A 24,149-nucleotide genomic window follows, 5' to 3' on the forward strand; every position below is an offset into this window, starting at 1 on the left:
GCTGAAGTAACTGTGCATGATAAATTAATTCCTTTCCTCATAGATGCAAGTGCACAGTTGCTGCATCCTCACACGTGTGCTTGCATGTACATTTGTCATCTGCTGGTGCTTGTTTCAGAGTCTGTGCCTTGACTTACTCTGTGAAACATTTCTGTACATGGAGTGTTCCTAGTTTTTCACTTCTGTTGATCTCACCATCTGATAACCCATGAACATCTGAGCGTTGTACGAAAGTTTTGGTATCATAGGAGCTAGAGCATTAGTTTCATGTGGTATATTTTAATTAATAACAGAGCATGGGAGTAAAACCCAGAATGCTTGGCATTCAGTCCCAGGCTCCTGCAATCACAGAATAAATCATTCTTGTGGTGTAAGAATGCGAAGGCTCCCTATCCGTTGCATTAGCTGTTGCCATATGGCACTGTTTCTACTCAAGAGAGGCTGGTAAATGTTAGCTTTCATAACTCATTGTGCAACTTACCTGGCAGAAGGGTGATCCCTCTTCAGCCCTTCTCTTTATGCCCTAAAGACTGAAATTTATATTGCCTGAAGAGTGACAAATGTTCTAAACTGGAAATGTTTTTGTTGTGATTCATCTTGTTATAATCAGTCATTGTTTTGTTTCAGGCATTTCTGGATGTCTCCATGCTTCAAATAATGTTTAAAAACTCCAAGAATGATTTCCTGTCATTGCTGTGTATAGTAAATTCAGTGTACCAAATTATACAGGAATTTTGAAACATAGCAGATGAAAGGGGAACTGGAGGAATAAATCTGAAGTCAAGTCATTGGTGCAATAAGCAAGGAGTCACTGCATGCTCAACTTGCAGGACCATTCATCCTTATCTTCCCAAGAAAGTAGAGGCTGGTAGAGATCCCCAAAAGTCCTAGGTAGAAGAGGAAGTGAGAGGAAAATGCTGCATAACAGATATTTTAAAAACCCATAATCTGTCTGTGTGGGCATCTGGTGAGCAGAAGGAAGGGGAGAACTGCACTTGAAAAGCCCTAGTATTACTTTCTGTGTCAGGGGATCTCCAAATTGATTTAATAATGATAGTTCCAAAAAATTAATGACTGGAAGAAAATGTCACTAGTTCTCTGTAAGTGTTTAAATATAATGTGACTTCCAATTGTCTTCTTTTTGTATCTAGAATTTCTTTCCCGAACAAATGGTTGCCTGGTGCCAGCAAACAAATGGCAGTATCCCACAGTCACAACTTTTGCAGGTACTGTAAATTATCTGTATGGACAATGAAGGTGGAGGTGGCGGGGTGGGGGATGTTGAGAGGCAGGCAGGAAGGAAGAGAATTCAAAGGTGTGGAAAATAGTCAGAGAAAGACCAGTATAGTGAAATAGCACGTGGGGCTAATGTTGAAAATACCTGACAAAGATCTTACCCAGTGGCACTGAGGTGTAAATTTAAACACAAAGTATTCATAGCTATGGTCATACATATTTGTTCCATTAATACTCAGCTTATTCTGTGGGTGTCTGGTTTAGCTACCTGTTGTTACTCACAAACAGTCTTGGAAAGTATATTTGTAGAAAAATAAATATACATTTTATAAAAGGCAGAACAGAAGTATTCTTCTGTACTCCACATCATAGCACAGGAGAAAGTGTAAAAATGCAAGTGGATATTAGAAGATGAGTTTGAGATGATGAGAGGTTTTGCTTTTGCTTTTTGTGTCCCATGTTTGTGCCTGGCAAGAATTAACAACAAGGACCAACTTCCCCATGGTTCAGCCAACTAGCTGCCTTTTGTATAGAAAAATAATGCCCTAAGAAGTAAGTGCAAATAGAAATTTGTACACAGTATTTGCAAAGTAATCCCATTTAAAGCTCCCCAGGTTAAATTGCAGGCATGTTTATGCATACATGTTGGTAGAGTTGTGCACTCTGTGTGGTGGTGGCATGTGCACTGCATTTATGCTGAAGTTCTGGTGTCACTCTACAGTTTCTTGCTTGCTCATAAAGGAATGGAGGTGGTGGCATAGTTAGTTGGCCTTCAAGGATGGTGCTGGAGGGTGGGCTACCTCTCTGACCAGTAACTGATTCACTTAAATCTCTCAATTTTAGCACTCCAATCTAAGCCTCATAATCTATAAATCCTTTTCACTTCACTTGTTTTCTCAACCTGTGGGCATACAACTCCAGAGCAAAATTAAAACACAATTTATTAGAGAAGTACTGTGCTAAGAACATAGGACCATGATGCCTGGAAGACAGTATCATGAATAACAGGCAAATTATAGAGCAGAAGCAGAAATATATGAAGAATACAAGCATACAAGTAACTGATTTTAGATTTCTGTCATTTTGCATGTTTGCAAATATATACTGACTCTCTGTTTAAAGACAAGTTTCCACTGACTTTTGATCCAGTGCACTCATTTTGTCCCATAACCATACTGTAGTCCATTAAAATCTGATTCCACATTCACTGAGAAGAATTTAAAACATTAGCATCACTTATGTCTGGGAAACAATCAAACAAAAAAAAAATCAAGCCAATTTCTGGAATTATAAATGAAAGTCATGTGCAATGAAGTTGTAATCAGGAACCAAAACTGGCATGGACTGGCATTGCCACAGACTGGTAGGAAGGGAGGTCTTCACACCTTGGACCCTTCTTCCTATAATTTAAGTGGAGATTTGAATTTGCTTGTTAATACAAGCAGTGGGACTCCCCAAAAGACAAGATGTTCTTGAAGATGGAAAAGTTTTGAGGGCACCTCATGTGGCAGCAAAAGGAAAACCTTACAGCTTCATGAGGTATGAGTTTGCTTCTGGGAAGGCTCAGAAAGGGACAGTCCTGAAGAAGCATAAGTCATGGGAGTTAACAACACAAGAGGGTGGGGGAAAGAGGGTGAACATATTCCCTCTAGTTCATTGTTTACCCATAAAAAAACCTATTTTTGTTCCAATTTTTATATTAAGTACTTCTTTTGAAAAACACACAACCATTTTTCAGAATTTCAATGGCATTTGTAATTTATTCAAGATAAACCTCCTTCAGCCTAGTAGTCATTAAGCATGTTGCAGCTGAGGCCTCTTAGAGCAATTTTGCTGGTTTTAATTACACACATGACACGGAAGAATATTAAATATCATCTCATGATATCATATACTGCATTAAGAGCTAATATTTTTAGTCATGACAATAGCATTAAAACCAGTGGAATCTGTTTTCCCTAGTCGTGACCTGGCTCTGACATACAGAAAAGCTTGCCATCTTAGTTTACTTTTGTTTTAACTGACTGGACAAAAAGAATCTGTTCTCCTTTTGGTCTTTCCCTTTCATAGCTGACAAGTGGATTCATAGTACAAACAGCAAGAAAATTGATTGTTCTTTCCCATTCTGTTAGATGAGATGAGGAGGAGGACTGGAAAAAAAAATTAGGGTTTAATGGAAGTAAGAATTCTGACACAGGGTGCTGGTTTTGGTTTTGTTTCCTATGGGCATTATCCATACCAAAACACAACTTTGCAGAATTGCTGAGACATCTAGGCTAACCAGACTTAGGCATTTTTCTTCATACTGATTGAATTTATTAATTTGGCATTTAACCTAATGATCAAGTCTTCTTGTGCATTTAAAAACCTGGCCTGTTGTAATAAGGGAGCAATCAATCAGTTCTTCTACCATAATTAATTCTTCCTTCCTGTGATATATCAGAAATCAAATTATTTTGTATGTGGTTCCTCAGCTTATGTCAAGAACTTAAATGCTTTTCAATCCTGAGGTCTGATATAATTGCTGGCACTTACTTGACTGCTCTACATTTCATTTTCAGTTAAATACTCCGTTGTCTGTTATACCTCTTGTCTTGGGACAACATGAAATCCCTAAATAGGCTCTTCCCTTTCAAAAACTTGAGGATAAAGACGGAGATTTTAGCCAATATTTCCAAGTTAGACAATTTGCCAGAATTGCTGTGACAAGGTATTATTTTAAGAATTAATAAGCTCACTTTCTCTCCCTTCAGGCCAGGTGCAAGACGAATGGGAATACAGAGAAGCAGTAGCTTTTTTGAGATTTAAGTCTTGATGCAGAGAATAGGAAGGTGTCAGTTGCAGGAGGAGATGGCCGCGTAGACAGAATGGAGGAGCAGGAATGATATGTTTTGGTCATAAACCAGATTAAACATCTAGGTCACTTTAAACCTAGTGTGAAACTACACCTCAAGTCAGCAAAGTGATTTGCCATTTCATTCTCCGTTCTGCAAATACAGTGACAATTTTACAATTCATCCATAGGATACAATGTTCATCTACATTTTCCTCTCCAACAGAACTTTTTAAACTCCAGTAGCTGCCCTGAAATTCAAGGTTTCTTGCATGTGAAAGAGCTGGGTAGGAAATCATGGAAGAAACTGTTTATGTGCTTGAGGAGATCAGGACTTTATTGTTCTACAAAAGGAACTTCAAAGGTAAGATTAGAAAAGAAGTTGCACAGTACTAGCCTGTGAAAGCATTTTCTGCTTTTACAGTGGGTATTTTTTGCTGTTTTTTAAAAATCTCCACACAGTGTTCCCATTTTTTGTTCCACAGAAAAAGATAAGTAAGGCATGGTCAAATGGCAGTCGAGCTCTCGGCTCTCAATGCATGAACACAACCATAGAGTTTCATTATAAAATAAAAACAAACCAGCCAGGCAACATCATTGTGGCCACTAAAGTTGTGCTAACCTTCAGATTTCTCTGGACCAATGTAATAGGCCAGGCCATTTTTAATGTGATGGGTTTGCATAAGTATTTTGTGAGTCTCCTGTACCAAGCACTTTCTGCTGGTAGGCTGGTATTTAAGGTGTGTGTGCCATGGCCACTTGAGGCTGCCTGGGAGAGGAGCAGTGTTCATGCACTGCCCTCTGTTGGAGGCTGAGCTTGAGAGACTGCAGAGCTTGCACATCTTCCAAAACCTTTCACTTACCTGTGCTAAATCGTGCTATTTCCCCAGGAGCCAAGACATTTGCAATTGTTGGCTGACCTAGAAGACAGCAATATCTTCTCGTTGATAGCAGGCAAGAAGCTGTACAATGCCCCTGCAGAGTATGGATTTTGTATAAAGGTAAATCTTCTCACTGAGTTCCTCCAAAGTTTCAGACGGTGTTGGTAGCCCAGAGTCACCCCAACCCCCAGCTAAATGGAATTTGTATGTAAAAACTCTGCAAGCCGTTTCTGTCACAAGGACTTGATCTTTAACATCTTTCGTTTGGCAAGCATGTCCTGTGAATCTTGTCATCATGTTTTTTGTGACACTTTTAACACTTTATCTGGTACTCCTTTGGTTTGGGAAATTTTTGTGCAAGAGCAGCTCAGAGCTGAAGCATGGTGTGCTTGTGAGATGGCCTTGGTTCACCTCAGAGATGAAAGCTTTTCCAAAGTTCACTAATCAAACAGAAGAGTTGCTGTAGACAGTAAGCACCAAAACTATATAGCAGCAAAGGATCAAGCTCTGATGGGGTGCAATTTTATCATTATTGTGGGCCAGAAGTTTGCCTTTATTAAAGAGGAAGAGTGTATTGGAAAAATGAATGTAAGAATAACCATTTGCCTTTGAAGATTTTTAAAACTGTTGTGCTGAAAGATTCACTTGGAAAGTATTTCAAAGGTTTGAAAAGTGTAATTTTCTGGAAAGAAAATAAGACTGGGAGCTGATTTTATGACAGTAGTGAAGTAGTCTCCTTCCTAGCAGCCATTCCAGAGCTAGACAGCAAGAGTTTGCATCAAAGAGACTGGCTGCAGGACACATCCTGAACTGATGGAAGCAAACTTTCAGTACCCTCAGTTATGGAAACTTTCATCCTTCTTTTCAAAATGGGGGTTTGTAAAACTTCTCACAAATTTGAAAACAAAACAAAAACAAAAACAAAAAAAAAAAAACCAAACCAAAACAATAACAACAAAACCTCAAAAAACCCCAGACAAACAAAAAAAACCCCCTCCAACTACCAAACCCAACAAAACTAAGCGCCCAGGTCTGGCTCTAGCATGGCCTGAGTACCTTGTTCCTACAAACTGCTAGGACTGCAGGTTATTTCAAACCATACAATCACAGAAAACCCTGAGTTGGAGGGGACCTACAAAGATCAATGACCCCATCTTCTAAAAGTCAGGAGGCACCAACATTTGATCTTGTTGGATCCAGCTGAGAAAGTGATTTCCTTCCGAGCATGCTCAGCCTCTCCTAAGCTTTAAATTCAGTGTGGTGGGAGCTTTTTCTGGCTAGTTTTTAGACTAATACTGTACCTGCCTTTACCCTGCTTACAGTGATTCTAAGCTTACAGCGTTGTTGGTTTTCTAATGAATGTATCTGACTTCCCTCTAATACTTTAAAGCCAAACAGAGTGAGAAATGAAACTAAGGAACTGAGGTTGTTGTGTGCTGAAGACGAGCAAAGCAGGACGTGCTGGATGACTGCCTTTCGACTCCTCAAGGTAGCTAATTCTTCTACTTTTGCAAAGCTACACCTAGAGTTAAGTGGCATTGGTTATTTTGTTAATGAGACATTACCTATATGTTCTTAAATATCATCTGCTCCAAAACAATACAGATAAGAGCAAAATGCCAAGCAGACCTGTCCCACCTAAGAATTTAAGCATAGGACTAAGATCTATTCCTTCACATATGAATCAAGTTCAGTTTTAGTTTGGGATCCAAATTTGAGATATGAGAACGAATTAAAAAACCTGCTTAACAGGGTATTTTCAAGTTATCACAAAGTTAAAGAAAATATTTTTATAATGGTAAGTGGTTCTCTTTACCAGAACAGCATTCCTTTAGCAATTTTTTTCCATTTTTCTATTAGAAGAGGTAACAAAAATAAGTAACCCTATATCTGGGTGAAAGTCACTCATATCTGAGACCACGCAATGAAACTTCTTGATAATATGATAGGAAGCTTCACTGCTTTTTGAAACAAAATCAGGATGGAGGGAACTGAGGAGAAAGCTGACTATTTGGTGCCCTTTGAAGGGGGGAACTTCCTGATCTTCATAGGAAAATGTGCATAAATTCTGGTTTGGTTCTAAGTCTTTTTCTGAATGTTCTGCTTTGAAAACTGCTGTGTTTTTCTCTCCACCTTACTACGTCCTATGTACTGAAAAAAAAAGACTTTGTTTTTAAGATGCACCAAAAGATGATTAAAGGTATACAGTCAGCGAAAATTAAGGCTTTGCCCCAAGGCTGTGTCCATAATGCTCCTTTTTATTCACCATCTCATTTAACTTTCCATAGTCCTGTATTACCCTGTTTGGAAATGGTATAAACTGTTTCATTTAGAACATTCTGTAAGCAATGTTGCTCTCCTTCAGCACTGTGCCTCTAAGGAAGGCACTGAGTAGCTGTTTACCTATTCTAGCTACCAGTGTTGCTAAAATTCATCATGTTCAACCAAGGGCATGACTGGAATTCAATCATCTTATTTTTTTTAAGATAAGTACCAAGTGATAGTGAAATTTATTGAAAGAGCTAGTGAATTAGAAAGGTTCTTATTTTTTATCACTATGAAAACTGAGTTTGAATGTCTTGTACAAAATTTCTTTAAGTTCTAGTGGGTGAAAAGGAGGGAATTAGTATGTGTGTTCTGATCTCGATGAAAGCTTGTATTCTACAAGGAAAACATGATTGTAGCTGAGAGTGGCAAAAATAACCTGTGTATATCACTCAAGCTTGTATTTTTTTAAATAAAACTTTTTGTGCATATTTACTCTTTGCCATCTGCCAATCACTATTACTCAATACAAATGGCTTTGGGACCTTGGTCTAGTATAAAAGTGGTATTAAGAAATCACTACAGTTTTTTTCCTAGGGCATATATTTGAATAATAATGTCCTTGTGTTTCTGTTGGCAGTATGGAATGCTACTGTACCAGAATTACAGAATTCCCCAGCAGCGAAAAGCCATGCTTCCACACTTTTCCACTCCAGTAGTAAGTGATGAACTTTACCTCACTGATGTATGATGTTGGAAAAAATACATTTTTTGCATTTTAAAAGTGGAAAATTTTACGCTACAAAATGTAAATTCAGCATTGTGTAGCAAATCAATGTAAAGTTCATGTTTTGCATGAGTACAGTTTTTGTGGTTGGCTCTCCATTATCTTAGGCTTACATGATCCACATGATTGAAAAATCTTGGCTACGTCACGCTCTTTGAGATGTACGGCACAGAGAGACATCTGGCTGTCTCTGCAGAAGCCAGCTTAGGTCTGGCAAAACTAACATGTAGATTTCCTAAAATATGTTGGGCCAAGAGCTGACTGTTAACTACCTAAAAGGGAAGAGCCTATATTTGGATCCCAACTGGCCCTGAAAATGACTGGAATATAGTAATAGGGCAAGTGGGCAACTTGAGCAAACAGATTTTATTCTGAGCCTTTGAATCGTCTCCCTCCCCTACAGTTGAAAAAACATCTATTTTTGTGTCTGTGAACCTTTTGAAAGGAGAAAAAAATGAGATGTATTTTCTATGCTGTTGAAGGAGGACTTTGGATAGTGTTCTGAAACCAAAACAGTTTGAAGTGAAACTCTCAAGCTGGTTTTTTCTTTCCCTGTTTTTTGAAACAAGTGAAAATTCCTTTTCAGAGAAGTGTATCTGAAAACTCACTAGTAGCAATGGATTTTTCGGGGCAAATAGGAAGAGTTATTGAAAATCCTGCTGAAGCACAGAGTGCTGCCTTGGAAGAAGGACATGCTTGGAGGGTAGCTATCTTCTCTTCTTTTCTATTTTTGCAATCAGTAAGTGTCTGTTGAGAGCCAAAACACAGAGTGTGCTATGATGTTAGTTCAGTGCTGGTCACAGTATAGCTTAGCTCCGACCTGAAGCAATCACACTGCAAGCATGCAGATCTGAAAGTCAATATCCATCTTTAGCAAAACTGTCACATTCACAACAACCTTCTACCACTGCTTCTCTGTCCCCCTAGTGTCCAGAGGAAAGTTGAGGGGGAAAGCAGACCCACCAGAACTTTACTGCCAGTTTGCAAAACCAGTCTCTGAGGAGGAATATGTCAAATTAAATGCTTCCCCACATGGAAGAGGCTGGGGCTCTGACTAATGGCTTGCTCCCAGTAAGTTTAATTGCAGAATATACAAGAGGCAGGACCTCTTGCAATGAAAACTGATGTAACTTGTTTATAGTGTCTTGTGGACAGACAGCTGCAGTACAAGTTTTCCCACATGCTCGTCTTTTAGGGAAAAGGAGTCATTACTGAAGCATTAGCTGGTGCTTTATGTACGGGAGGGAAATACTGCTTGATTTACTGAGTGCCTGGTGTTTTGCCTGAGCAGAAACATATCAGTCTTTACTTTTTTTTCTGTCTTTTTTTTCCTTTTCTTTTTTTTAAGATACTGAGCTTTCATCATTAACATCTGGCTCGCGTTTTAAGCCAATTGAAATGAGCTGCTGCTTGTAGATTAGCCCCCTTCAAAGTTGCATTTCTTTTTCTCATCCTTGCATTAAATCTGCCCAGCCCCCAGTTTCCTGTAAATTTAATCTATATTGCATGTGCACTAATTCTCTTCTCCCGAGACGTTAGTGTGGATTTAACGGTAATTCATTTTCTCTATAGAAACGTAGCACAAGAATGAACATCTTGGGTAGCCAAAGTCCACTCCATCCTTCCACACTGAGTACAGGTAAATTCTGATGGTTTGTAACCATAGTATCAGAGGTCTCTGTGGGTAAAGAAAAGGTACATTTCATACAGACACAGAGTGCAGCCATACAGTACGAATGCCTTGATGTCAAATACAATCCTTATCGGTAGCTCCTGTGTCATTAACGTGCCTACCCATACAGATACCATAGAAGGAACTTGTTTTCCTTTGATGGCCCACTCAAGCTTTTCTTTAGGACTAGTCTTTTGAAACTCATATTTTGTAAAAATAGACACTCCATAAATATTTCCATTTAAAATAATCCAGCAATTAATTTGCCATTTTGGACAAGGAAAGTCAATGAGTAATCTTTTAATCTTTAAAGAGTAGAAATGAGAGTTTTCAAAATGGAATTGTTCTATAATAACTGAAAAACGTAAAATATGCAAGTCCTCAACATTTCTTTGAGACTGTAAATTTATTAAAGCAACAAGAAATTTCATATTAATATCCTAGACTTCTTGGAGGAAACACAGCTATTTTCTCTTGCTATTCTGTTAACAGAATTTTAAAATACCATTTGAAGAACAAAACAATAAAGATAAAAATATTGGGGGCTAACGTGACTCTTGAAAGCACCATCTAAATTGCATTTCTGTATTTGAGATTTAGAGGGACTTGTTTCTAACTCATTAGTTCATACATTGAGTTCTAAGGAATGTTAGTCCTAGTGTGTTCAAGAAGCTATGAGAAGGCAGTATTATAAGAGACTTCTCTCTTTCACCTAATTGTGTATCTGCAAATTGGAAAATACATGGAGATATGATGCCTCTCTACTTGGTATATTAAGTAGATGCATTTTTTATATTGATTCTTTTTTATATAGGTTGATGGAAGATACTTTATATTCTGTAAGAGATCTATACCCACTTTTAAAATGTTTAAATAATTAGTATGTGAAAAAAAATGGTTGCATGTGTAACTGTTCTTAACCATCCTCTCCCTCTTTTTCCTCTCACCTCCAGTTATTCATAGGACACAGCACTGGTTTCATGGCAGAATCTCTAGAGAAGAATCTCACAGGATTATTAAGCAACAAGGGCTTGTAGATGGGTAGGTATTCTTGTTGCACAGTATTTATGATCTGACAGTAAGCTTTATAGATGAGAGCACAACTTACGATGTAACAGTTTACAGGTTTATAGCATTTCTGAGTAATCTGATTGTTGAGTAGTCCCGTTATAACCTGCCCGGATTCCAAAAAGTCAGAGTGTGTGCTTGTAGGAATGGATCCTAACTTTTAATTTGAAAAGTAAAATCTTAAAATACACTTAATTATCTTTCTTTTTTTTCCAGCAGAGGTAGTCAAGTTTTAGATTATAGAATTTGAAGTTAGTTAATTCTTGTAATATGCGTTGAGGAGATATTTTTCAGGCAAAGCTGTACCTAACCATTTGCCAACAAATTTATAATCGGCCATCCGTGCTCTTCTGCATGAATCAGAGCAGCTAATGGTGCTTGCTCACTATTTCTGTTCTAGAGCAAAGAAATGAAAGTACCTGTTCTAGCACTCTCTTAAATGTCTGTGGTCATTATTTAAGTATCTTCTGAGCATCTCTGTTTTGATTATTTATATGGAGTTACGGTTATTGCTTGAACTGCATTCAGCATTGTTGATTTGTAGGATGGGGAAGGCATGGTTGCCTTTGGTTCACTGTCTTCATTGCTCTCAGGGTTAAGGTAGAAACATCCATGTTGGCTTCACAGGAGACAGTGAAGTTCAAACCTTTCTTCAGCATTTTCTGATTCAGAAGCAACACTAATCTTTCTGAAGAAGAAAGACGAAAATATATCAGGGAAGTAGAAATTGCTAGTGCATATACATATATATATTCATCAAGCAGTGTTTGCTTATTTTGGGGGGGGTTTGTCTAGTCTAAGGCTAGACAGGGGGTTTTAGCTAAGCAGGTTCAACAGAAAAGAGAAGCTGAGAGCACTGCTGACTTTTTGTGTTTCTGGTTTTCTCACACTATAATCTTGGGCTCATTTTGTTTTGTTGCCTTAGGAATCTGGTGGCCCATCCTTCCTGAGGCCTTTTTAAACGTGTTCATGTGTTTGATGCTGTGTTAAATTTGTGCCCAATCAGCTTACTCACTGTGGAATGTAAAAACTGGTTAGTTTAGCCATAGTAAGGTCCACCAGCAGTGACACAAGAACCAGGTTACTTACGTGCTCTGAGATCTAAGGATCATGATTTTCAGGGTGGAAAACTCTTGCCTATGTTTTCCTGCTCTGTGTGTTCTTGAACAAAAGAAGGTAGAAAGTTAAGTCTCCTGATGGTTCATGGAAGAGGCTCAACACTGTATACAAGGAACTGATGCTGCTATCTTGGATATCTCTGGAAGTTCTTGCTGGGGATGCATCTCTCGTAGCCACACATTGTTTGTGTGGAAGCTGGTTGCTTGCCAGAGGTTGAGTAAACAGTTGCAGCATCAGTTGTGCAGACCTTTGCTCTGTGCCACCAGCTTAGGATACCATGCATGATAAGAAACGGCTAGATGAAAAATAATTGAGAGATACCTGCATGAACTGCAGCAACCACAGGGCAGGTATGGTCTTTCTCCCTCAAATGGATGCTAATTTATAAAGGCTTTTGTCCCTTTTCCACACATTTGGTCTTCCTAGGATTACAATGGAATGTTCAAATACCATGCATGGTTTCTGAGAGTGGCAAGACATGCCTGTCCCTTACTACTGAACTCACTGGTTATGATGGTGGATTTTTCTGGTACTGATATTTCTCAATGAGTTCTGAGGAGCTAGAGTAAAATCTTTTGGGTTCTTAAGACTACAAGTAGTTCTTTCAACTGCACCTTGGAAACGTGTGTTCCTTGCTTAGTGGTCAGCAATTAAGAGGCCTGCCCCAGTCCTGTGCTCAGCCATCTCTCAAAATCCACTTGTGCTTCCTGCTATAAGCCTTCTGCCAAAGGTATATTCTTTTTTCCTGTGGCATGGAGAGGATCTGCTTCCTTAGTTCATAAATATCAAAGGGAGGAAAGACGGGGTTTTTTATCTAGCTTTTTTCCTCCGCTTCCCAGTATGGACGGATGTTACATAAAGTTTGGGGTAGGACTTCAGTTTTGTGGGTTAACTTAAAAAGTGACAGCTACGTGGTTTATGATATTGGTAGCTGTACGTCTAGTGTACATTTTTTTCCACATGCTGAGGGGAAAATACTGTGACTGTTCTAGAGGAAAAATCAGTGTGTGTTTTCCCCATCTTGATAATTTGGAAGCTACTTAACTGGTAAATAATTTTAAGAAAGTATTGACCTGTTTCTGTGCAATTGCAGCCATTTAACCTACACATAATTTTGCTGACACTGGATTTCTGTGAACTGATGCAAGATATTGTAGTGGGAACAGATTCCCATATATTACTTTCCCATCTACAGAAATTCATATTTTCTCTGGAATTAAATGACAGCATTTTCTTCGTGAGAGTACATATCATTAATAGAAAGCTGAGTTAGAGAGAACCTTAAAAAAAACCTCATAAGTACATTCTTAGGGGAAGAACTACCATCATGTATCTTGCACTTCTTGTTTATTCATCTGTTAATGTTGCATAGCCATGGTATAATAATAGAAAGCAAATTGCCAGTTACAGAATCACCTCTTAATGCCACTAAAGAAGAGTTCGGCAGTGGCACAATATTGCTTAGTGGTTCTGATTATTTAAGAACAAACAGATGGGGGTATTCAATTTGTTCTTAAAAATGTTCTCTCCTAGATTATTTCTTCTCCGGGACAGCCAAAGCAATCCAAAGGCATTTGTACTTACGTTATGCCATCATCAAAAAATAAAGCATTTTCAAATCTTGCCGGTAAGTAGATTATTTTTGATACTGATTAAAAAAATCCAGAATTTTAAACCGTTAAGCTTTTGCCAACATCTGAGGAGATCTCTTATTAATTACTGATGTAACTAACAAGGATGTTTCCATTAGCAAATATATAAGTGGATATTCTTTAGAATATTCTTTAATCAATCCAATGTCTGATTAAAATTATTGGTTAACATTGCTGGAAAACTGTTGTAAGTCACTACATTACACAAGTCTGTGTAATGCACAGAACTTGTTCTCTGTGACTGTCAGAGACAACAGCAGCTATTGTCTCCCTTTTCTCTTAAGCAAACATAGAATAACTTTGGGAAACTTTAAAAAGTTTTATTCTGGAGGTTATCCAATAATGTTGAGCTTCAAATAACATTACACAGAGATGTTGGAAAACAATTTGATTTTTATCTTGATCCAAAAAAGTGTGAAAAATTTAAGATTATATAGACCTTTTCATTGTTCCAAACCCTTTTCTATGGTTTAGCTGGCCAATTTTACAAAAAGTTAACAAATCCTTTTAGGGTATTTTTGTTTTATCTAATGAATGCCAGTGCTGTCTGTACAACTTTCAATTACTCTGCCCACAAGTTTCCACTTTCATAAGCAAAATGTTACAAGTTGGGTTAAGGTATGTTTTTTCTAGCCCTGTGCCTGGTTTCATAAAGAACTGCAGACACTGTGTCGTTTATGCAACTGAGTGCCTACCGAGTGCCCATCATTTATTTATGTCACACACTGGTGGTACTCTCTAAGTTTTTCCACTTGTGTCTCTCTTCATGTGCAGCCTAACTTGAAAAGGATATTTTGTTTTCCTAGTGTGAAGATGATGGACAGATATTTTTCAGTCTGGATGATGGGAACACCAAATTCAGTGATCTAATCCAGCTTGTTGAATTCTATCAACTAAACAAAGGAGTCTTGCCCTGCAAACTCAAACACCACTGCATCCGAGTGGCCTTATGACCTCAAATCTGATTCTTGCTGAAGACTGGATTTGATAGAAGAGTAATTGTAAGAGAACGTTGACACTGGGGAATTGGCAGATTTGTAAGTTGGTTAAAAAAATAAATATTATGCACCTTGGGACTCTGAAAGGGATGGATTCGACAGGTGCCAACAGACCAAGATTGCTGGTTTGTCTAACACCTAAGAGTGATTGCTGCTGAGTGTCCCAGCATCCCAAAAATGGGGGGAGGGTCTGTAAAACAATGAGTAAATTTGAAACAAAACTGGAAACTATCTTGGCTGGGTCACTTAACAGGAACAAGTGTGAAGAGAAATCTTTGAAAAGAACTCTTGCCCTGGAATAATCTTGACAATTAAGACTAGTGTGTTTACTTTTTGTATTGATCACTTTTTTTGCACTCCTACTTTGTTTCGGATATTGTATGCAGCCTATATTAGGAGCTGATGTGGCTTTTAAAATTCATGCAGGAGTTGGGTATTAATCTGCGCCCTAAAATGTATGGAATGCTTCAGCCTAAAAGGATCTAGAAGAAAATCAAGAAGTGTGTGTGTGCGCGCGCGTATGTCTCAGTACTTCTCTGGAGACCTGAGGTTCAATGATCTGCCGATGTCTTTGAAGAAGCAATGAGGATACAATTCTAAAAGAACATACCACCAATATACGTACTCTTAAAACTGTTGACTTGTAGCATTATGGCTGTAGTACGTTGATGGCATATTAGTGGCATCCAGTCATGCAGAGACTGTATTAGATTCTATGCACAAACTTTTATTATTGGAGTGGTGGTTTGTTTTTTACAGCCTTTTGACTGTTTTCCTGAGGAAACTTACTGTTACTAAATAGAGTAGGACTGAATGACTACACTTGTATTTGAAACCACCATTTTTTGTGAGAAGATTCTTCTGCAGGTAGTCTTAGTATGACAAAATAAAAAAAAAATTAAAACCAGTGTTTTTAGCTTTATAGCTCCTTGAATTTTCAGACTGTTTCAAAGAGCTCTTTCAATAGAGTAAAGCTACAGTGACACAACGCTCTCCTGGGGATAGGGCATAAGAAGAACTGAACCCCTTCTGCTTCTTGTAGGGCAATGAAAGTTTACATGGTGAGAAGGAACATGCTGGGAATAGAAACAGATTTGATTGTGAAGTAACTGCTGGCAATATCATCCGTTGAGGTAACTGGTGATCCCTGTGTCATGTGTGCTACTGCACACCAGTACCTGTGGCAGACAAGCATGTATCTTGCTCTGGTTCTGGTTTGTCATCAGAACTACTTTATTGTCAATGTTTAAATTAATTCTTTAATGTTTACTCAATAATTCTTTCTGATGATAAATCAGTATTAAAGTCAGACAAGTCCCACTTTGATCCTGCAGTTGCAACCAACCATTCCTTCAGCAACTGTCTGAAATGAAATAACTTCCCGGTGCTTGGTGCCATGAGCCACAGTGAAAAGTATTCCACCCTGGGAACTTGCAGAGTGTAGTGCAGAATGGAGCATTTGTAAAACGGTAAATTATCTACACAGGCTAGTTAATCCTTAATATTTGCCACTGGGTTTGAAATCCTAGCCATCTGAAAGGGTAAAGAAGGAAAACCAATCCTACACTTTTAGGTCTTCATGTAGTGTTAAGAATAGCTTAAGACAAACCATAACCTGCCTGAGTCGTCCATATCAGCTTAAACTATGTCAATGGTATAGAAACACTGTATTTTAGTTTACAGAACACATTTAGTATTTTTTTCCATTTAATGTCTAGATACTAAAAATGAAGAAACTTGATTTTGTTTTTAGTAGAAGCCGTTTTTGTTTTGTTTTGTTTTGCTTTTTTTAATTGTACATAGTGAAATGAGTGTTCCTGCTTTCTAGACAATGTATTTTAAAACCTTGAAATTAAGCTAACTTAAGTCTGACTTCACTTTGCATGCTTCTATTTGGCCCCTATTAGGAGAAAAAAGATACTTGTTATTGACTACATTACCAGTTTAATAAGACCATTTATGCTGTAGTTTTAAGTTTTTCTGTTTACATAGCTTAGTGACAACCATGCATTTTTCCCAGTAGGCAGATAGTATTTGCAGTGTTTCATATTTATAAAAAAAAACTTTGCATCTTATTTAAATTGAGAATAAAAGTTTGACTATGAACCATGATTTTTGTATGTAGATGGTTGACTTAGTATTTTGTACTCTTCCCAGCTAAAGTGAGCTGTTTTGAGAAAGTGACCACCTTCAAAGTGGCAACAATCTTACTTAAGCAGATCACTGCTTTGTCTTCTTTCTGCTGGAAAACAGTCAATGCCACCTTAGTTTTCCAACAGATTCAGCTGGCTGCCAGCTCAGAATACCAAGGACTGAAGGACATTTGACTCTTATTTTTGTATTTAAATGACATGAATGTAAAGGGGATGCTCAGGGTTGTTTTGGAGCCTGTTGAATTTTTATCTTTTTGCCTGTGATTTTATTTTCTAAATAAATACTTCATGTAGCAATCTTGAATATGTTGAGAAGGAAAATGCCAAACCATTTTGGTAATGAGGTTACTAGTTAAGTTATGTTACGATAGGTGTTAAAGTACAAAAAACTTTTTATTTGTTAATTAATCTTGAAGAAACACGTGCCTCAGTTTAGATGTTTTGTCTTATCTTTTCTGCACTAAATACCTGACAGTTTGACCAATCAATGCACCTTTCCAGTGGCAAGACTTGCTTATCGTAAATTATATTGTCACAATGCAAGATTTAGTGACTGTAAAATGGAATAAAGTTTAAAGTTTCAGGGAATGCAAAAGGTATTAACTTAAGAGACAAAACCTTTATTCAATATGCTTTGCTTCATACTGTAAATAGCTTTTTGGCTTGTGAACCTAATTGTAATCTTTCAGGTATTTTTGTACAAATAAGGGACTGATATTCTGTTTCTTGTAATTAGAAATAAACGTTAATACAATGCTATTCATTTTATATTGGAATGAATGTCGTCCTTTGGATATATCAGTACACTGTGTATCTCTTGCCTCAATTCAGGTTAATTGAGTAGGTCATGTTAAATAGCTTTTAAGAAGTTTGAAGAGGAGAACACAATCCCCAAGATACCTTTATTCTGGCTGTTGTCTTTAATATTCCTACTAGGATAGACTGCATTTTTTTAGCAAAGAACTTATTCACTCCTTTTGTTTGAGAAAAATTACTGGGGATATTCTGCTATGATATTTACAGTATTCATTTGGGAAGGCTGCTAGAATCATATCAGGAGAACACACTATGACCAACTTTCAGGTGATAAAGTTATAACTCATTGAAAATGCACACTCTGCATAAAACACTTTATTGGCCTGATAGCTGTTGGATCAGAAAACTTCTCAGTAGTACTTCCAGAAAGCAGTTGTTTAGCCCAGTAGTCCTTGTATTTGAGTGGTCTGTCAGAATTTGGGTGGAAAAGCATCATCTGCACAAAACACATCTTTACATAAAATTTCCAGGGGGGGTGGAGGAGTGGGGTGGAGGGATTGGTGGTTCTTTAGGCACGTAGAAAAACAGAAGGTTGGGAATATTTCACTTTTATTTTTTTGGATGCCATCTTCACCTGTTTCCTCCTTGTTAATCCATAGAAGCCATCAAATGCATTCCGCTCTGGCTTCTGCATGTTATGTCTCCATGTGATGTCTCCATATTGCACTACAGCATGAGTTAATTAGTATGTTAGCATGATGGAAATCATTCATCAGCTCATAGAGGCAGCGTACTTCCTTTGGATTTTGATATTCCTCAAGGTTTTTTTCTATCTGGGCATGCATGTTAAAATGCTTAGAATTCACTATCCTGCATGCAGTAACTTACTTTTTTCACGAAGTTTAAAGGGACTGCAGATGCCTATTTCCTGCTTGGCCAGAGGAGTTGAAACATTGAAACTGACTCCCACTATGATCATTAAAAGTCACAGACAATAATTTTACACAAATCTGTTTAAAAAATACCCAAACAAACAAACAATAAAAATCAAAACCAAAACCCCACCTTGATTTATTGTATATATTGCATTTGAAACAGACAAGAAGATGGAATTAACAAAAGCAACACGGTAAGAAGATCTCAGTAAGCCTGCCCCGTGGCAAGGTAGTGCTGCCAGCATGTTTGTCCAAACTGCCCACCTCTGTGGCAGATGCAAAATAATATCTGTGAAATCTGGCCCTTGGCATTAGCAGTGGGTGCTTGGGCTATCAGAACATCACCAGTACAAAGTTAGTCTGGACCAGAAGTGTTACAGATTTTAATTACTTGCCTGATAGGTTTGTGCTTCTTTTCATTAGTTGCAGAACAACAGACATGATCAGACATCTGATCCCACATTAAGCATTCTAGCATGAAGTTCACCAGGCAAAACAGCTTAAACACATTCGGACCTGTGAATAAATCCCTATCAGACTCATGTTTTACAGCATGTGGCTGCAGAACTTTCATCCTGATACAAAGAACCCCTTAAATTAGGATTCCTTTAACACTAAATTGTTGCTTCAGTCTGTACCTGCAAAAACAGATGAGAAAAACATCACCAGATGAGCCACTTCCCTTCAAGTTGAACTTTTGGTCTTTGTTATTGCTAATTTAGTAATGCTTTAATCTGGTTTGTCAATGTCCAGTCTGTAGACTGCTTTGTGTCTCAGACATTGTTTTTCTGACATCTTGGAAATTTCAGTAACAATGTCAGCAGATGGAGGGAAAAGATACCTTACTCTGAAATATCCATGCTGCCTTCATTTGGATTGCTTCTGCATCCTAAATCTTAAGTCTTCCCTCCTTGACTTAAAAGACAATTTAATTAGTATTTGAAAATCCAACATAACCACAATTATGTCCAAGGCCTATATGAGTTTCATTAGATATTGTGGTTAGGCACATCTGAGATTTGAAAATTAATTTGTTTGTGTAACACACATTGCAAACCCTTAGCCCAAAGCCAATTCTGCTCTAATTGCTTGTCATTTTGCACAGATACCAGCAGATGTTTTAGCAAGAAACACAGGTTCACACAGGACACTAAGCTGTGATTAACAGGCTCTTACAGCACTTGTTAGTTGCCCAGGTTTGTTATGCTTTTCTATAACTGTGTTTTCTATCCCTTGGCTGCAAGATCCTGGTGCCACAACTAAGGAATAGGAAGGTGGAATTGCAAACATCTGCTGGCCCTGAGCAAAAATACAGCCTGGCTTTATGGACCCTGAATGTCAGCTTGGCTGTGCTCAGAGGTACAACTTCTCAGAGCTCAGAAGAGAGACAGGGAGGGAAGTGGAAGGGAGAAAATAATTACTCCTGGGCAGTATTGTCCAAGGGCTGTTTGGGTGTGACTAGGAGCACAGAGAAGACAGTGTTGTGATCCCCTGAGTGCTGCACACCGCTCCCTAAGAGTCAGTTTCTCCTTCTTCCCCCAAACTTGTGAAGACACTTCTGCATAGAGACTCCCATCGTATTTGCCCTTTGAAACATTCTGCAGAGGTGTTAGGACTGGCATCTCACATTACCAAGGAGAGAAACAGCAGTGGAATTGGTGTTCTCTACAGCCTGCCCATTCTCCAAAACAGCCTGTCCAACTGCCATTAGAAGAAACGAAAGGTGGGGAATGGTAGTATGGTTCTGCCAAGGACGATGATGATTAAAGCAAATGGCTAAGCACAGTCCTGAAAGTGTACAATATCATTGCTCCACAAAGAACCCTAGGCACATCCTATTTTAAAATTATTTAATTATTTAGACATTTTCATGACTTGATTTCCTTCACAATACTTCTCTTTGCTGCTGAATTTGAGCATGATAACAATGTGCTCTGTGTCACTCTTACCAACTCCTAGTTTTCAAAAGGTTGCTACAGCACTCTCAGAATCAAAAACAAATATAGAAATGAATCAAGTTGTGAGGATTGGAGCTTCCTGAAAACTCCACAACATACCTAGTTATGAAAGAATGTAAATTGGTAATTATAGAATTGGTGGATAGAAGACTTGTTTTGTTTTTTTTTTCACTAGATAGTAAGGTTTGTGAAAACAGCTGGCTGAACAAGGGTGAAAGTCACTGAAGGCTCACAAAGTTTGCCTCAAAATACTTCAAATTAATTGCTGTAACAAGCATTTGACTGCTCTAGAAAACAGACGGCTTCAGAGAAGCGCATGTACCTGGGAAGGGATTGCATCCTCTCTCCCTAAAAGTATAAGACAACAGGAACTCCAATGACAGCAGGAAAAGAGACTTAGGATGCAGTACAAATGGAATACCAAACGTGAATGTCAGAGGAACAATCAAATATATAATAAAACAGTTCAGTGAGCTAGTATAGTAGATTTATAGATAAACATAGGCAGCTGAGCAGAAACAAAGCAGTTATGATATTTTTTGCTACATAAGTCGCCTGAAGTATGCAGAGGACCAGAAGTATTTCTTAATAAACTGCTCATATAATCTCTTGTTTTGTCCACCACAAAATGTAGCACATGGCAAAAGTTCACATGGCTTCACAAAGGGCTTCTATCACATTATGATAGAGAAAACTCAGCTGATGGATAATAACTACAAAAACCTTTTTCTCTGAAAGTCCATTGGTCATATGTCACCAAGTGGCAGGAGTAGTCTTCCGGGGAATAAATCATTACTTAACAGCACATATGTAAGTACATCTTTCCTGCATGTCCACTAAGACAAGGGCTAGAGATACCTTTTATCTGATCCAGTAATGTGCCCACATGAGGGCTGGCTCACACAGAAGTAGCAACTGAAGGCAGCACTTAAGACCTGAGGAACAACCGAGAAAATCTGCTCTACAGTCAACTGGAGGCTCCCTTTGACTGAATTAAGGCTGGCCTTAGTGAAACAGTCATGTAAGTATGGAATTTTCTTCCTACCACCCCACCCCAGGAAGTGATACCTGCAACAGCTTTCCTGTCCTTGTACACCTTCCTCTGTTCCAGCCTGCCACTGGCAAGGTTTGCTGCGGGTGTGCGGGCTGCCACAGCACAGCTGAGTCCAGCAGGGCTCTGAAGTTGCTCAAGAGTAGTGTCTGGCTTCATTCAGCCTCAAAATTGGGTCATAATTGATCAGGACTGAGCTTTCGAGGTGTCCTCTAAAATGAGTATTAAACAGAGAATAGGTGCTACTCCCTTTCCAGTCAGAAATGAGTACACTATAAGTTGCATGTAAATGGGTATCCCTGGGCATTTTTGTTCAGCAGTGCACAGGGACATGTTGTAAAGGGTTCTCCTAGGTAAAACGCAGGTTTTCCTTATACCATTGACATCTGGGGAACAGGAGGGGGTGTGCACCTGCTCGAGCCAGGTGATTTTTCTTGCTGAAAGCTACAGTGCAGCCGGAGGGAGAGTGCTGTGCTGGGGTGGGCAGGCCAGGAGTGGGGGACACATTGGGAGCTGCCCAGGCTCTCCCAAGCCACCCACTGCTGTTCATGCAGGGAGAGAATGGAAGGAGTAAATCACAGAATTTTTAGGCTTGGAAGGGATCTCTGGAGATCATCCAGTCCTGTGCCCTGCCGTGGCACAGTCACCTAGATCAGGTTAAAGACGAACGTGCCCAGGTGGGTTTTGACTGTCACCAGACACAGACTCCACGACCTCCCCTGGGCAGCCTTTTCCACCCTTAATGTAAAGAAGTTCTTCTTTATGTTGAGGTGGAACTTCAACATCAAGTGTTGAAGTCACCTGTGTTTTAGCTTATGGCCACTGCTCCTCATACTGACTCTGGGCACCACTGAAAAGTCGGGCACCATCACCTTGACACCCGCCTTTGAGGCATTTCTGTGCCCAGCCCATCCCGCCCTGGAGGATCCTGCTGTCTCCAGGCGTCAGAGGTGGCTGGGCTCTGTGCTGCCTCAAGGAAGGGCTCACCAGGGCTGGCCCCGGGAGCTGCTGCCCTGCGAGGGGCTGTGGATCGCCTCTGACAAACGGGAGCTGGCGACAAGAGAACCCCATTTTGCTGATTTCTAGTCTCCGATTCTGACAAGCCTAAATCCTGGAGTAAATCGCATGAGCCAGCTGACACACAGCCCGGGCTGTGCCGGCCCCGGAGCCGGGGCAGGCCGGGCTGGCGAGGCCGCGGGCACGGCGGGCTCCCGTCCGCTGCCCCGCGCCGGCAGAGGGCGCGCAGCCCGGGCCTGCCCCACACGGGGGCGCGGGGTTCTCCCTTGCTTGGGGTTCCCTTGCCTTGTGGCGGCAGCCTTGGCTTCGTCTCCTGTGAAACCGCTGTAAAACAGCTCCAAGCCCGGCCAGGGTGCCTCCGGCGGGGCTGCTGCTGCAAATGGCAGCGTGGCGCACGGCTGGCAGCGGCGCCCGCCCCGTCCCCGCCAAGAGCAGCATGTCCCGGCTCGGGGACAGGAGGGTTTCGCCGTGCCGGCAGTGCCCCTGTGCTGCCCCGGGAGCTCTGGCTCTGGGGTTTCCCGAATTGTCCCACTCGCTTGCTCGTGTGACTCGCTGGACATCTCCGTGGCGTGGGCATCCTCCTCCCGGCAGAGGCAGCATGTGCCGGGGCTGCTGGCTCGCTCCACCCCATGTCTCGTTGGATTTTTCACCCAAGGCTCTGTGAATAAGTGAGAGCTCCCACGTCCCTCCTACCGCCATGGCTGTGAATTGCGGCTGGATGAGCCCAGAGGTTTCCTGGTTTCCCTGTGCTGAGAAAGAGCGGCTGATAAAGCTGGCACAGGGCCACGCCAGGTTAATGGTTAACGAAGGAGTGCCGGGTGAAGCAGCGATAGTTGCTGCAAAAGCCGTACAAATTTCTTGAGATTAAAATTCCTTAGCCACTTCTGGTGACCTCTTCTTCACAGGGCGACTTTGAGCTACAGGGAACTAACTGTAGGGAACTAAAACCAATACCTGTTTCCAAGATACCTGGAAAAGGAGTGAAATCCCCAAAAAGGTAAGGATAAATTCGGTAATGTCCGAAAGTGAAGCTACCTCTGCACTTTCACCAAATAATCTGATCCAACAAACCCATGTAATTTGTTAGGTATTAAACTAGTCAGTGTTTAGAAGTGCAGCATAATATGCTAAATGTAAATATTTTAATTGACATGTGCTTAAGCCAGTTTTGGTGAAAGAGTCAGGAGTTCATGAAGTATTTTGAAATCAAAGCTTTGCAGTTCACAACATTTTTAAGAGAGCCTCTTCTTAACTGCTGCTAAAAAATGAGTTGAGAGCACTGCTGCTTAAGGGAAGCAATGTAGAGGGATGGCATTACTAAATGGTGGTGTACTGAGCAGTCTTGGAGCTGGATCCCAGCTGACAAGGTAATGTTATTAATATTTTCAAATTTGATCAGAAGAAAAAATTCTTACTTGTTTGAAAATTTTGTGCTCCTAGTCCTTGAGCTTGGTTTTGTTATAAACCTGTCACATGAGGTGTATCCTCTTGTAGAGATCCTGTTTATGGCTCAGGGACTGAAGTGATCTTCATGTGTTGACTCTCCAATTTTATGTGGGGCTAAATGTGAAACAGCAAAAATTATTACAGCGTTGCTGGGATTAGAAGAATAAGAAGATGCTGAAATTGGGAAAGGAAAGGTGAAATAAAGTGACAATCACTATTTACATTACAGAAATTTACTGATTATGCCAATGGTAAATAAAAGGGAAAAAGAAGATACTGTAATGAAAGGTCAATGAAAACCAGATTTGCAGTATACCTGTGA

At 39.7% G+C, this 24,149-nt stretch overlaps 1 protein-coding gene across 10 annotated transcripts in view; it reads left to right on the plus strand.

Moving 5' to 3' along the window:
* Positions 1 to 17,423, plus strand: part of GRB10 (growth factor receptor bound protein 10) — a 144,900-nt gene extending 127,477 nt beyond the window's left edge. For 5 of the 10 annotated variants that reach the window (XM_041475897.1, XM_041475895.1, XM_041475896.1 and 2 more), the window contains 10 exons: positions 1,152 to 1,226; positions 4,296 to 4,433; positions 4,960 to 5,070; positions 6,341 to 6,439; positions 7,856 to 7,933; positions 8,589 to 8,741; positions 9,575 to 9,641; positions 10,628 to 10,715; positions 13,395 to 13,488; positions 14,320 to 17,423. In XM_041475897.1, coding sequence (XP_041331831.1) covers positions 1,152 to 1,226; positions 4,296 to 4,433; positions 4,960 to 5,070; positions 6,341 to 6,439; positions 7,856 to 7,933; positions 8,589 to 8,741; positions 9,575 to 9,641; positions 10,628 to 10,715; positions 13,395 to 13,488; positions 14,320 to 14,466 — 1,050 coding nt within the window. In that variant the 3' untranslated portion in view covers positions 14,467 to 17,423. Of the gene's footprint in view, positions 1 to 1,151; positions 1,227 to 4,295; positions 4,434 to 4,959; positions 5,071 to 6,340; positions 6,440 to 7,855; positions 7,934 to 8,588; positions 8,742 to 8,929; positions 9,074 to 9,574; positions 9,642 to 10,627; positions 10,716 to 13,394; positions 13,489 to 14,319 lie in introns of those variants that run through there. The other 5 variants (XM_041475898.1, XM_041475900.1, XM_041475901.1 and 2 more) reach the window with 3 other exon arrangements.
* The last annotated feature ends 6,726 nt before the right edge of the window (positions 17,424 to 24,149 follow it).

Source organism: Pyrgilauda ruficollis, unplaced genomic scaffold (assembly GCF_017590135.1).
Source record: "Pyrgilauda ruficollis isolate IOZ18807 unplaced genomic scaffold, ASM1759013v1 scaffold37, whole genome shotgun sequence".
In the NCBI taxonomy this organism is placed as follows: Eukaryota; Metazoa; Chordata; class Aves; order Passeriformes; family Passeridae; genus Pyrgilauda; species Pyrgilauda ruficollis.